Here is a 15,648-nt window from a genome sequence, read left to right as displayed (position 1 = left end):
GATTTGCTTTTATTTAAAGCTATCTGTGCTGTATTATTCAATGTTTTTTCAATGTTTATTTTCTAAATTCAGCTTGCAGAGTACACCACATGATCATGAATATTTTGAAATGGGGCATTCACAATCCAACTAAACAATAGGAATAGCTTGATTAGTTTTTAATCCAAATGAGTTAAATTGCATAATTTGCATAAAATATATAACTTATATAGCCTGATAAAGAAACATTTTTTATTCCATTGGTAATATCCAATAAATAAAGCATTTGTAGCTATTACACAGAAGTACAAGACTGAATGATAAAATGATATTTTTACCAGTAATTCATATTTTGATTTAATACTGTGTTCCAAATATGGAATAATATAACTACTCTGTTTGCCTTTTAATAGTATGTGTGGTCAAGCAATTTACTGCTTGGTCCACTTATAATACAAATTGGCTCTGAATTAGCCTCAGGCATTTTAAATAAAATTATACTTGATGAAATAACACGATATCTATCTTCCTTGTGTTTAAGTTTTTGTCTTCTAATTTGGGATTGGTTTGGTAAAATTTGTCCTGTAATTTTTGTTTTTGGATTATTTGTTTGAAATCAGAATACTGAATTTAAATTTTTGACTTGAGACTGACATTTTTCATCCGTACAGTAGTTGTATATAGAGAATGATCGAAGCTTTATTTAGTGTCAAATTTATGCAACAGTACAAAGTAAGCTCTGAGGAGCTCAAATTTCAACAGAGGATAAGTAAAGCAACAATTAAATAGAATAACAAATATGCATATAAATATCACAGGCTTGCAACAAAAGAAGACTTTTCACACAAAAGCAAAATATATATACACAGAAAACTAAGAAAAGAGAAAAAGGTGAAACATGCACACATCACTTAATAGAATTGGGTACTAATAGACACAAAAGTAAGCATAACTGTAAAACAGTAAGATAAACTAAGCATTAAAAGATAATGTCGGGCTTTGTAAGTAAAAAAAAAAAGTTAACAGGTGAAGGAACAACGACCAGGACAATCCTTTTTCCTGAGCAACATGCCCTTATTTAGAAAAATAAGATGAAGTAAAAAGAATGAAAAAAAGGACATAAATATCAGTTACAAGCACTAGAGGAGCATCACAGGGGCTTGTGTAGAAAAATTAAGACAACCCTCTAGGAAAACGGGTGTCTTGATTTTTCTACCCAAGTCCCTGTGGAGAAACTAGATAAAAGGGGTGCACTAGATATTTAAAAAAAGGGGTTTTCTTTAAAAAAAGAAGAAGAAGAAATAAAACCGGAACTTATATAGGGCTAGTAAAGTTACTAAAAAAATCTGTGGTCACACACTGTATGATCCATTAGTTGATGTACATATGAAGTTGCACACCTTTATGAACACTGCTCAGTACATGTACATATAAAACTGGGTCCTGTCTCACAGAGTATACCTGCTTCTCTCTCAAACAACCGTCATCAAACAACAAAAATTACTGTTACATTATCTTTACTTAATTGCAATTAGAAAAAATTCTAACCTTCTAGCTCTGTTGCAGTATGGCTGTTTTTGTCTTGGATTTCCTGCAGCATGGACAGCAGAACTGCTTTCTCATCTTCCAGTTTCACAGCATCTTCCCGAAGTTTCTCTACTCTTTTCCCTATTTCGTCCAAACACTTCCAAACAAAAGGTCTGGAGTCTTCTTCGTCCGGACTTTTAACCATTACGAATTGATTGTCATATTTAATTTTTTTGTTTATCCCTGACATTTCAGCTGCTCTGCCTACTTTCACTGTCTCGCAGAAATCCTACTTTCCTTTCTGTTGCAATAATTTCTGAACAACAAACCCGATTATATTTTAGGCCTTTCTAGAATTTTCACGAAACTGACGAAAATTTCACACATACACGGATCTAGAGGGGGTAGATTGGGATTCGACGTATTTTAAAATATTTACGTATTTAAGAATGAAGAAAATATTCTGAATTTACATATCTTATTTATAGAGTTTTCTAAAAGTAGAGTATTGAAAGAGAGAGATTAATTAATTGAAGATATCTTCAATTCAACTATTACACACAATAATTGAGTTCATGCGCGCATCAAAGCAATTATTGTGCACAATAATTGATTTAATGCTCTCATAAATTCAATTGATATATTGCGCAAATCAATGAAAGGTGAAGATATAACGAACAGTGATCAATCTCATAACTCCTATAAGCAATACAAAATAGATAGTTGGGCAAACACGGACCCCTGGATACACCAGAGATGGGATCAGGTGCCTAGGAGAAGTAAGCATTCCCTGTCGACCGCTCACACCCGCCGTGAGCCCTATATCCCGATCATGCAAACGGAGTTATCCGTAGTCAAAACCAGTGTGTCAAGAACGGCCTAACCATCGGTATGTTCAAAACACGTCAGACAGCATTTGACCCAATGATAGGTTGTATTTGTTAATGTGGTGGAATTATTGCTAGCAAAAATATAATTTGGAACTCACTACAAATAATTTGATGATCACTTCAACTAATTCAGTTGAAGATATTTTTAATCATTTATAACGATTTTGTATATGGAATTACTGTTTGCATCAATTCTTTTTGAAAGAGCAACAATTCAATTAGTTAGCAAAAATTCAATTATTGCGCGTATCAATTGAATTGATGCGAGTTACAATTCAGTTGAAGAGTGCAATAATTCATTTATTGCAGCGGGCACGAATTGAATTGATGTGGACATTAATTGAATTGCTCTCTTCGAAAGAATTGTGCCTATCAATTTAGTATAGTTGATATCATCTATTCATTTGAAGAGAGCAACAATTCAGTTATATAAGTGCGCATCAATTCAGCAGAATAATTAATGTGCGCAAAAATTCAGAATTGATGATATAATTGATTAATTGAAGAGGCCTTTAATTGATTTGTTGCACGCATCAAATGAATTGATATCTTCAAATAATTATAAAAGATATCTTCAATTATTTGAGTTAATGTTAAATTGACGCTCATAAGGGGGGGGGGGGGGGGGGGGCTTTTTGTCTTTCAAAGTCAGGTGTCAATGTCAATTAAGCAATGGTCCATTCGATGAAAAGGAAGCATCCAAAGGGAGTGCCAATTTTTGGTAATTTACATATTCTGTTCTACCGGTAACAGAATATGCAAGGTTTCCGTATCAAAATTTTTGGGGTTCTTAAATTCGTGCCCTGTGTAAAGATCAACTAATCCGTCTTTCAAATAGCCCCTGGACCTAATGAAAGAAAGCAATATATTTCATTATATCGTATTATATGATGTAGGATACATATTTACGTGTATAGACATATAATTATACATATTCACATTTACTGTGTATATTCTTGATTTCTATTGAAATCCATTGCTTGTCATTTGCTACTATGTAGACATTTTTTTTTTTCAATCTAGTTAGATCCAGTTCTTAGTGACGTCTGTCTGCATGTGAACCTACCACAGACACTTGTTTCTGTAAATGACTTATGACCTCTGTAGTTATTATTAGTATACAGAGGTCAAAAGTCATTTACAGAAACAAGTGCCTGTGGAACCTACGCATTCACAAACTTTGCAACCAATTTCGTGGCATTTTTGGAAACTATCTTTTCTGTTGTATTTTTTACATTTTATTTGATATTAGAATAACAGAGAACACATTCCTATATTATACGATGGTTTATTTTATGACTCTTGATTTTTCCTTCTTGGAATATTGCCCTTTACCATTGTCCAAATATGGAAATCATTACCAACTATGGAGACATGTCAAAGTGATTTTCAGCTGTGATGTTCAAATAAATTATAGGTCAATAATATCTATTTTTACATACTTCAAAGTACTTATATTCAGAATGAAAATACAAAAAAAATATATAAAATGTTTAGTTTGTTAAATGTGTGTGTGTGAAGGTCGCAAACATTGCAGAAAAAAACTAACTGTGACACAAGTTATGAATTTTTCTTCAATGCTTGCGACTTTCATATCCTGATTGACAAACCATAGAAAGCATTTTATTATTTAATTAATGGTCAACTATCTTTGTGTGTATCTTTATAGGAAAGCTTTATATTAGAAAACTATTCAAGATATCGTCTCACAACAAAAGTGATGTACAGACAGCTAATGCGATGCCAGAGGGGCTTCTGCAGTTTTAAAAATGAGGTCCCTATAATTCATACACCAATAATATCCTGAAACATGCTGTCCATTTGTAAGCTCGTCAGGTCTACAAGCTCCAATACAAAAAAATTGTATATTCAGTGTTTTGAGAATCCTTAATTGGTTCGGATATTGGGATCATTGGCGTCGGAGGGAACCAGTGTACCCAGTGTTCAAACACAACAGCCTATCAGATACAACCACGCCTGATCTTGAGGATCAAACACAGGTTGCAGCGGTGAGAAGCGTGGTGACCAAATTCAAAGTATTTCTGAACTAGTGTATGTACCTTTCATGCTTGAACCATGTCATGATTTGTATTTACTATGCTGAAACAGTAATTTAAAAAACTATCATGGTTTGGCCGACTGCTTTCAACGTTAATGTAAATTTTGCTATTCATGCTTACAAGTTTTACCATTGTAATTTTCAACATGCATTTCAGTATCTACATTATCCTGATGATATTTATCATTCTTAATGAAAATATACTTTTTGAAATGCATGCTTCAGGATAATAATTTTGCAAATTATGCAATCAATATTAAAACACTTTATTTGATTTCTGCTTCTTTTTCATTACGTTTTGATATTTTTAAAAAGATTATGTATCTTGCAGAAAAATCACACAGATATAGGCTTATATAGTTCTATTGGTGACATGTAGTTAGGTACCCAGGACAATCCCAGCTCAGTACTCGTGAAAATTTTCATTTTTAGTATAGCACAACTTCTTTAGCATAGTGCCATTATGAACCCTTAGATAGCTAAACCAAAATAGATGGGCAACAAATATATGGTGGCAAACTTAAAGAAGGCATATTATGATTAAGAAATAAACATCTTGTTTGTTTGTATTATGGGGGTACATGTATATAAACAATACAAGTACTGGTAATCATGATAAACATCTTATCTGATAATATGCATCCACTGTTTACTGAGAATTTATTTCCCATAAAACAAACAAACCTTATATTCATAATTTCTAGTAACATATGTAGGTTGTTATGTCAAGTTGAAAGGTCCTGCTTGTATGGAGAAATTAATAAATTGACACAACTTAGATTTATTATTAACAAAACATTGGTAAATGTAAATATTGACTCGTATTGGTCCACATATATACAGTGTACATTCTATAAACAATGTATCGCACATGTCTTATGTCCACCCTATCCTTCATCGACATCATTCTTAATATTATCTTCTCAGTCTCAAGAAAAATGCATGTTTACACTCCTTTGAATCTTCAGAGTAATATTTGTCATAAAAGTCCAAAATGAATTCCTCGGGTTTGAAGCCAAACTTCTGGTACATCAACATGGCTGAATTCGTGGCTGATACGTGTAATGTCACATCTTTTCCCATACAAGTCTACAAATAGAATACCACAATAAACAGATCTCATTTACATGTACAGATTCAACACAATTAATTTGTAAAGTTTATAGTTCAAGAAATAAAACCTGCTGTATGCAGATATCTATAATTCATACACGTAAACGACATAGTCCAATCTATACAATTCTATTTATCATTCAAACACGTAAATGACATAGTCCAATCTATACAATTCTATTTATCATTCATGCACGTAAACGACATAGTCCAATCAATACAATTCTATTTATCATTCATGCACGTAAACGACATAGTCCAATCAATACAATTTCTATTTATCATTCATTCATGTAAACGGCATTGTTCATTGAATATAATAGAACTTTATCATTCATACACGGAAATGACATTGTCCAATATATACAACTTTATCCAAGAAATAACAATAGCAACAAGTACCCATCCCTCTAAATACAAAAGGTACCAGTGCATATCAGTTGTTTTGTTTTACATCCCATTTCACTCACATACAAGTAGAAACATCACATATGCAATTAATTTTGACCTTTGAATGGTGCTGAAGGTCATAGCAGTGAGGTTATTTTTTATTATGCCAATACCTACCGAGACCTCTATTTTAAGGTCAAATCTGAAAGACCTGAGACTTTCACTTCTAATAGTGGTGGCTTAGTGAAGGAACAGTCACTACCTGTATCAAACATCAAACAGTGCCAGGATCAAGAATCGAATCTACGTAAAGCAAGCACCTACTCCCGCCAGAGGTTCAATAAAGCAAGCACCTACTCCAGCCAGAGGTTCAGTACAGAAAGCACCTACTCCCAGCTAAAGTTTCAGTAAAGCAAGTACCTACTCCCAGCCAGATGTTCAATAAAGCAAGCACCTACTCCAGCCAGAGGTTAATAAAGCAAGCACCTACTCCAGCCAGAGGTTAATAAAGCAAGCACCTACTCCAGCCAGAGGTTAGTAAAGCAAGCACCTACTCCAGCCAGAGGTTAGTAAAGCAAGCACCTACTCCAGCCAGAGGTTAGTAAAGCAAGCACCTACTCCAGCCAGAGGTTAGTAAAGCAAGCACCTACTCCAGCCAGAGGTTAATAAAGCAAGCACCTACTCCAGCCAGAGGTTAATAAAGCAAGCACCTACTCCAGCCAGAGGTTAGTAAAGCAAGCACCTAATCCCAGCTAGAGGTTCAGTGGTGAAATTTTTATTCTGTTACATGTATACGTATATTTTTGTTTTTATATTCATTACATTTTATTTTCATCTGATATCAATTCATTTATTTGTTTTTAATTACCAAGGCATCTAAGGAGCGCAGGGACGTTCACAGAGGTTCTTACTTGCAGGAATAACCAAGCACCCTAAGCTACCACAACCAGATTAAATGAATCATAAAAGAATACTATATTAGAATGATTTTAAATTCAATAGACTGACACAAAAGGAAATTTGATTCCCAGCTCACCTGAATAAGATGATAAAGCATGAATTTAGCGATGCCTGCTCGTCTCCACTCTGGGTGGGTGAAAATGAAGGAAATGTATGCCTCGTTAAACTTCACATCAGGTACCATGAAGGAAAACCCAATCACAATTTTTCTGCAGTAGAAAATATGATTTACATTTACAGACAGACATTGTATATAAGAAGCAATCATGAACTCATTGCTGCTACATGATGACTGTCTGTTTTAGTTTACAGTGTCCTGGCTCTAACACACAGCATGCTGAATCACCCAGAAGTGTATTTTGAAGTTAACATGAATTAAAATGGACAGATTGACTGTGAGGCAGTTATATCGTTGTCCAACAAAATCACCAAAAGAAAACTTTTGGTGAAAACACTGATATTTCAAAAACGCAGATTTATTTACCTGAAGAGAACAACACAGCTAAAGTCTGGATATTGCAAACACTCAGATACTAGAAAAAATAAAAAACATACTTTGTTAAAACCATTTTCACTGATTATAAATCATCATTACAGGTAGTACACCGCACATATGAATAAACTGTTAATTGTACTATATCAATAGAATTTTCATCAAGGGGGGGATAACTTGAAGCGTTGGTATAATAAAAATTTGCTAATTTTTGCATCATAAATATAAACATGTAGTGAAATCACAGATTATAAAATCTATGTACAATGTATGTCCTAAATCATATATCAATCCAAAATTGCTGGACGAAATGCCGCTTGGGCATTCACATGTATAATTCATAACAAGAGGCCCACGGGCCACATCACTCACATGAGTCACCTTGGCCCTGCTGTTGTTCAGCTATTGTGATTTTTAAAAGACTTTCTGCAATTTTCATTCCCATGAAAAATTTTGACCACTGAAAAATTTGTTCTACCTGAAGATGATTGCATATCAATATGACTAATCACAGTCCTGCTGTTCTTGAGTACAAAGATTTTTATTTCCATGTAAAACATTGATCCCCTATTGTGGCCCAATCCTATCCCCTGAGGTCATGAACAAACTATAATCTACACACCTGGGGATGCTTGTGTATTAATATGACTAATCATGGCCCTGCTGTAATTGAGAAGATTTTCAAAAATTTATACTATGTATCCCCATGTAAAACTTTGATCCCCTATTGTGTACCCTACCCCAAGGGGCCATGATTTGAACAAACTTGAATCTACACTATGTTAGGAAGCTTTCATGTAAGTTTCAACTTTTCTGGAATAGGTTCTTGAAAAGAAGATATCTAAATGACCCCACCCTATTTTTGCATTTTCTTGATTATCTCCCCTTTGGAGAGAACATAGCCCTTCATTCGAACAAACTTGAATCCCTTTTGCCCAAGGATGACTTGTGCTAAGTCTCTTTGAAATTGACCTACTGGTTCTTGAGAAGAAGACTTTTCAATGATGCCAAAAAATATTTTATTAATTATTAATCATCTCCACTTGAAAAAGGGTGTGGCACTTCATTTGAACAAACATAAATCCTATTTACCCAAGCATGCTTTGTGGCAAGTTTGGCTGATATTAGCCCTGTGGTTCTTGAGAAGAAGTTAAAACTGTTAAAAGTTTACGCAAAGACTGACAGACAGATGGATGCCAAACAAAAAGTGAACAGAAAAGCTCACTTTTAACTTTCAGCTCATGTGAGCTAAAAAGGAAATTAGCAAGCTACCATAGTTTTTAATCATCCTTTAATTTGTGTACATACAGTCTATCCCAGGCCAGAAAAATTCTCTGCATAGTGTGTTGAGAGAGGGGATGTGTTGTGGACGGATATAACAGTAGTCTATGGAAGGGGGAGGGGCAGGTTTCCAGTCACATTTGTCTCTACAAAACATAAACAATATATGAATCATTATAATCCCTAGACAACCAGTTAAAACTACTAAACTACAGATAAAGTTAGTACTAATTAATTTTAATATTCGCATTCCCATGTATTTTTCCCATGACATAACATTGCAAGCTTCGCATTTTATTCTACCACAATAAAAATGAGAATATTCTGACACAACAAAAACCCTCACACCAACACCATCACTTCCACAGAAAACAGGGACTCAACCAATCAAAGAAAGAGCTCTTTATCTTATAGAACCAGTCACAGCCAGTATCACATAGGATGAGAAAGATCATTCCATATTAAATACATGTACAGTGTGAGCAGTGAATCTTAAAAAGATTTTACAGAATTTCTTATCCAGAAAACATTAAATGATTTGACATGAAACATTTTTCAGACAACTTATTAGATTGTGCTACTGTGTTCTCAGCACAATATCTGTCAAACATGAGTACCAGAAAAGTGCATAACAGACCTAGCTTTAAAACTATGAAACTAGAAGTCAGATGGGCAAACCATGTACTCACTAGGTAATATTTCCTTAAAATTGACTGATATGCAGACATCGCTGTACCGTAATACAGACATCCCTGTACCGTAATACAGACACCGCTGTACCGTAATACAAACACCGCTGTACCGTAATACAGACACCGCTGTACCATAATATAGACATCGCTGTACCGTAATATAGACATCCCTGTACGTAATACAGACATCCCTGTACCGTAATACAGACACCGCTGTACCGTAATACAGACACCGCTGTACCGTAATACAGACATCCCTGTACGTAATACAGACATCGCTGTACCGTAATACAGACATCCCTGTACGTAATACAGACATCCCTGTACATAATACAGACATCCCTGTACCGTAATACAGACACCGCTGTACCGTAATACAGACACCGCTGTACCAGAATTCAGACATCCCTGTACCGTAATACAGACATCGCTGTACGTAATACAGACATCACTGTACCAGAATTCAGACATCCCTGTACCGTAATACAGACATCACTGTACCGTAATACAGACATCGCTGTACGTAATACAGACATCACTGTACCAGAATTCAGACATCCCTGTACCGTAATACAGACATCGCTGTACCGTAATACAGACATCGCTGTACCGTAATACAGACACCGCTGTGCCGGAATACATCTTGTCAAAACCTGGGCGTGTACAAACAACCATTCAATGCTCAAAGAAGTTTTCTTTAGAAGTGAATCCTGGTCTTTATTCATCTTCCATCATTATGAAACGAGCTACATTTGTTAAACGCTTTTCAAATCTAGTGAGTCTGTCATGTACAGCATTGTGCTAATATCACTCTTACTAGAATAAACCTCACCTGAATGGATATCACACTAGAATAAACCTCACCTGTATGGATATCACACTAAAATAAACCTCACCTGTATGGATATCACACTAGAATAAACCTCAACTGTATGGATATCACACTAGAATAAACCTCACCTGTGAGGATATGCTTTGATTTCTTCTAATAACCTCATTTTCAGAGGACGAGATTCAAAATCTCTTCTGATGAATGGCTTCAACATTCTGAAAAATCAAGGTCACTACATCACCAACAACCATTTCATGAAAATATAATTCACACATGAATGACCTGATCTGTATATTAGACCTGGAGGTGTAGGGACTCCTAATGCTGGTCAGCTGATCGTCGTCTGTACCAATGAGCCGATTGAGAAAGGAAGGCTGCTGCAACATGACTGTGTGTGAGACTAATGGCGCCACCTGGAGGATGAAAACAGTGTAATTTAACATCAGTTGACGAAGTCCAAAAATTGGGTATTGATAAATCATGTTCCAAGAACAGATGAGAGGTAGAATTTAGAATTCTATTCTGACCTGAAAGCGGTCCAGCACTCTGGTCTCTCCTGATGACAGGTTAGATGTGGGTATACCTTTAGGGTTATATTCTTTGTTTTCCTGGCATTTAAAGTAAGGAATTTTAAGATCTACCTCAATGATGCATGTTAAAACACAGTATTTCAGTTCACTTTGTGACATAATAGGGACAGTACAAAACAAAATTACACACATATTCCAATACCTCATTTTCCCAAGAATCCCCCCAAAATTTTTGCATGAGTTGATTCATCTGGGCATCAGCATCAAAGACTGGGAGACCCCTCTCTCTTTGTTGCTGTAAAGAGAAGAAAAAATGTCAATCCCCCTTTTACTTTCTTGTATTGTCCCATATAAACGCTTGACACCATTATGCCCCTAGGGTCATGGTATAAAGAAACTTAAATCTACCCTACATAAGCTTGCTCACATTAATCTGACAAACTGTAATCTTGTGACTCTTGAGGAAAAGAATTATAAAGAAATTTTCTACAAATTCCAAATAAAATCTTTGATAACATGCCCTTGCTCCATTATGGCCCTCCCTGGCCCTTGGGGTCACTATAAAGAAAAGCTTTCAAGACAGTTTCAGCTTTTTTAATACCTGCCCTATTTTCAATATTTCCCAATTATATCTCCTACTGGAAGGTTGTATGGTCTTTTATTTGAACAAACTTGAATCTTCTTTTCCCCAAGACTGCTTTGTAACATGTTTGGTTAAAACTTTGCAGAGATGGACAGAACTACTCTGATTATTCAGCTTTCTGTTCAGGAGAGCTATTGTTTTCTTATGAACAAGAGGCTCGTGGGTCCCAATGTTCGCCAAATCCATCTAGCTCATACGGAGATAGAGATTTTTTGAACATTTTTGTAGAGTACTGTTTAAACCCCCTATTGGGAACCTGCTGACAGGTTCGGATCATGAAATGAAGAAAATTGAATCTTGTTACATGAAGACACTTCCACTTCAATTAATCTAAATACATGTACATCCCTATGATTCTTGAAATGAAGACTTAAAAAATTTCGATACATTCCAATGAAAAACATAAAACCCCTATTGTGGACCTGCCAAGGGTTTGTGGGACATGCATATGAAGATGATTGCATATTAACTAACAAATTGTACAATTTAGACTAGTTTTTAAGCAGATTTTTTAAATTGTTTCACATGTTCCTATGTAAAAAGTTAAACCCCTACTGTGACTCATGGTGAACAAACTGGAATCTACACTACATGGTGAGGATGCTTGTATATTTATTTGATAAATTGTAATTCTTCTCGAGAATTCATAAACATCATCCTATACATACCAACATAAACTTGTTGTCCTGCCACAGGGGGAGTGGGTTCATTTTAGGGAAGGGGGGGGGGTGTGTGTGCGATTACACTACAAAAGGATGCTTTTATCATCAATTCAACACATTTTACCATTGTGGTTACTGAGAATATTTTGTTCTGTTTAAAACGTTCAGTCTTTTGTAGCCCATCCTGGCCCCAGGGTTTATGATCTGAGTAATCCTGAAGCTATACTATATGAGGATGCATGCATATTACTTTGACCTACTGTTCTCTTGTGGTTCTTGTGAAGAAGACTTTTAAGGACATATGTGACTTTTCTGACATTTTCTCTATATTATTTTTTACATGTATCTCCTTAATATGAAGAGTTCTTGTGTGATTTCTGAAATGTTGTTTGATTGAATATTGTTTAACGTCCCTCTTGAGAATATTTCACTCATATGGAAACGTCACCATTGCTGGTGAAGGATTGCAAAATTTAGGCCTATGCTTGGTGCTTATGGTCTTTGAGCAGGGAGGGATCTTTATCGTACGTGCCACACCTGCTGTGACACGGGACCTCGGTTTTTGCGGTCTATTCCGAAGGACCGCCCCATTTAGCCGCCTCTTACGACAAGCTGGGGGTACTAAGGACCTATTCTAATCTGGATCCCCACGGGGCGATTTCTGAAATAGGTTTAATTTTCATATTGCAGTCTTATTACAATAGTTTGTATATCAGCCTGGGTAGCTCAGTGGTTAGACCAGTGCTTAGGTCATTTAACTAGTAATGCAAAGATCCCGGGCTTGACACCAAATTGTTACAAAGATTTTACAGTACAACTTACTGTGATACATCAAAGCTGATTTAAAATTTGTACTTGCAACAACCAGGAACTATCAAAACAAGTTAACTCTAAAACAGATATGGTAATATACCCCAAGATTTTTTGTAGAAACGAAATAGATTGCAAGTGAATTATAAGTGAAATGTCATGGAAAATTATAGATAATTGAGAAACATCACATACATGTATGTCTTTAAAGATTCTGCACGTATCTATATTTCAAATTTTTATGAAAAAATCTTCTCAAGAACCACAGAATTAGGAAAAGATTTTTATGAAATACCTACTTACCTCCCTTGGAAAAGCATTATGAAACTTTATTAGCATTAACTTTAATTTCCTTAACCTGAGGAGGTTTATGCCCCATTGTTGAAAATGTGAAAAATTTACAATAAGGATAAAAAAGATTTAGATCAGAAGAGCTAACTTTAATCTTACCGCTAAGATGAGCCCAAAAACACATAGAAATACCTAATCACTTTTGATCTACAGAGTAAACAAAATAAATGTATTCTATAGTACATATATAATATACAAATATAATGTGGATTACATTGTCATTATTATCAAATCATTTAAATGAGTGGTATAAAACCCTTAATACTAAGTCCATCACTTTGAAGATTACCTGTCGCACAATAAGTTTGCGCCTCAGTCGGTGCAGCTCTGGAGGAAGGGGACCTGCGTCTGCAGCCATGTTCATCTTTTTTAACAATTGCCTTTCTTCATATAGACTCATCAAGTGTAACCTTCAATATACGTTACACATGAGTGGACAAACCTACATCAGCTAGCATGTTATCGACTCCAAAAACTGAGACTTACGCGCACTGAACAATATCTATTACATCACAAATTACATCACAAATCAAAGTCAGTGCTTTCTTTTTTACCTGGGAGGGGGTGGTTCCACATTTTCTTTCCTGTCCTCATCCCTCTGACCCACTCTCCTCCTCTTCCTCTGTACGGGCTGTGTCCAGGACTGTGAGGACATACCAGGCTGTTCCTCTGCCTCCTCCTCCTCCTCCTCATTACTGTCACTCTCCGACTCGGAGTCCACTACCGAGGCCTCCTCTTCAGGATCTGTCCTGATGTCCTGTTGCTGAGGTAACTGCTCCTCTGGTTCTTTCTTTATATTTACCTGTAGTAAGAATTGTTCTTCCATAACGTCACTTTGCGGGAACTGGGCTGGTGTTGAAGAACTATCTGTGTGATGGATCATGTATCTATAGGCAGTATCCGAGTTCTGGCTGTTTGAAATATCTGCAAATAATGTCGTGTTCTTTAAATACATGCACAATGTACACCTATGGTGGCAAATTCATATGTTGCCAATTTCCTATCTGATCTTTAAATACGACCTTGACCTTTATGTGAATTCTCTCTCTTAACTATAACGAATTGTATATGGTCAAATGAAGAAATTCTACTTTTATTTCATAAAGGTCCTCATTTCCAATGCAGTTTTACTCAATTTGTGTCTGATATTTACAATCATCTAGATCATAAAGCAACTGATGAGATACATTTTTTCCTTATTAATCAAATTAAGTTAAAATGTTCATTTATGTGACGGTTATTCATTCATGAAGCGTTGCAGTTCATGCTCTCATGTATTCAAAAATGAAAATGATTTTTTTATAATATACATTCTACTTTATTTCTATTAGTATATTACCAGCCCATAAAATATATACTATCTCTATCAAGATTGTTCACAACTGCACTGTAATCATGGGAACAACTGGTAAAGATACCAAAGGCAAAAATATTCAAAATGTTAATATTTGGAAATGAAAACACTTTCTCTGTAGAAATGAAAAGTTAAATAAATAGATATTCTGTTTATAACATTTTCATCCACTCCCTGTGTTCACCAATAAATGACTTCTAGTGGAGGTAAACTGTTGCATATCTTTTCTTGTGCGGTTTCTTATTCCACAGATATTTTGACCTCAATCTTGGCCAATAAAAAGCCTAGAATTAATTGTTCGCCAAATGTTACATGCTTTACAGATCATAACATTATGTGAATACAGCGTAAACAAAAATTCATAACAAAAGTCAAGATAAAGACAACCAGATACACCAAAACGACGATAGCTTTAGATCCCAGCAGGACAAAAATATCGATACCACAAGCATGCCATTCATAGTAACATTTACTGAGTCATGCTAGTAGAAATCACATTGATATTCTCTTAAACAAATCTAAGAAGGAATTACGTCACATTCATATTAGTGACGATTAGTGAAATTCATTTAGTAGGACTTCAGTACAAAAGTTCAGTTCATTACCATCAGTAGAGGATACTGTGCTAAGGATATCTTGCAGGGTAGGTGACTCTTCCCTCTGTACAGGAGATGCTGAGGGGGGAGTTATGGTTCCTGGGTCAATCTCAAAATCACTCTCCGATTCGATATCCTGGTCATCAGACATCAACATGGATGGCAGGCTTGCTGGAAGTGACCAGTATCATACATAGAAACAAAGTACATCTACAATTCAGCACATAAAGATGACTAAAAGCAAACTTTACCAACAAATTAATACTCGCCCAATTGCACCTACACTTCAGAGAGAGGCAATAAAAATGAAAATTATGAGACAAAGGTGGGTTTTCCTTTTTTAAGAAACCACTATTTTTTATTGTAACTTTGACCTTCAATGTAGAGACCTATAAAAACCTATAAAATCTTCCTTACATTATATCTAAAAACAAGAGGTACTGTGAGCAATGCTCACAAAGAATACCCCCCGCTTACCCCAATCTC

The 15,648-nt window shown here is 35.4% G+C and overlaps 2 protein-coding genes across 2 annotated transcripts in view; both read right to left on the bottom strand.

Moving 5' to 3' along the window:
- LOC125670875 (BAG family molecular chaperone regulator 2-like) overlaps positions 1–1,831 on the bottom strand; it is a 4,223-nt gene extending 2,392 nt beyond the window's left edge. The window contains exon 1 of the mRNA XM_048906312.2: positions 1,528–1,831. Within this exon, the coding sequence (XP_048762269.1) occupies positions 1,528–1,756 (229 nt within the window). The 5' untranslated portion in view covers positions 1,757–1,831. The remainder of the gene's footprint in view (positions 1–1,527) is intronic.
- Positions 1,832–5,220: 3,389 nt separating this feature from the next.
- The window catches only part of LOC125670883 (uncharacterized), a 60,974-nt gene continuing 50,546 nt past the window's right edge, over positions 5,221–15,648 (bottom strand). The window contains exons 31-41 of the mRNA XM_048906328.2: positions 15,172–15,333; positions 13,767–14,136; positions 13,502–13,622; positions 10,949–11,041; positions 10,744–10,824; positions 10,517–10,629; positions 10,345–10,431; positions 8,720–8,838; positions 7,403–7,451; positions 6,995–7,127; positions 5,221–5,544 (exon numbers count right to left, since the gene is read on the bottom strand). Coding sequence (XP_048762285.2) covers positions 5,371–5,544; positions 6,995–7,127; positions 7,403–7,451; positions 8,720–8,838; positions 10,345–10,431; positions 10,517–10,629; positions 10,744–10,824; positions 10,949–11,041; positions 13,502–13,622; positions 13,767–14,136; positions 15,172–15,333 — 1,502 coding nt within the window. The 3' untranslated portion in view covers positions 5,221–5,370. The remainder of the gene's footprint in view (positions 5,545–6,994; positions 7,128–7,402; positions 7,452–8,719; positions 8,839–10,344; positions 10,432–10,516; positions 10,630–10,743; positions 10,825–10,948; positions 11,042–13,501; positions 13,623–13,766; positions 14,137–15,171; positions 15,334–15,648) is intronic.

Source organism: Ostrea edulis, chromosome 4 (assembly GCF_947568905.1).
Source record: "Ostrea edulis chromosome 4, xbOstEdul1.1, whole genome shotgun sequence".
In the NCBI taxonomy this organism is placed as follows: domain Eukaryota; kingdom Metazoa; phylum Mollusca; class Bivalvia; order Ostreida; family Ostreidae; genus Ostrea; species Ostrea edulis.
This window is presented reverse-complemented; position numbering and strand designations above follow the sequence as displayed.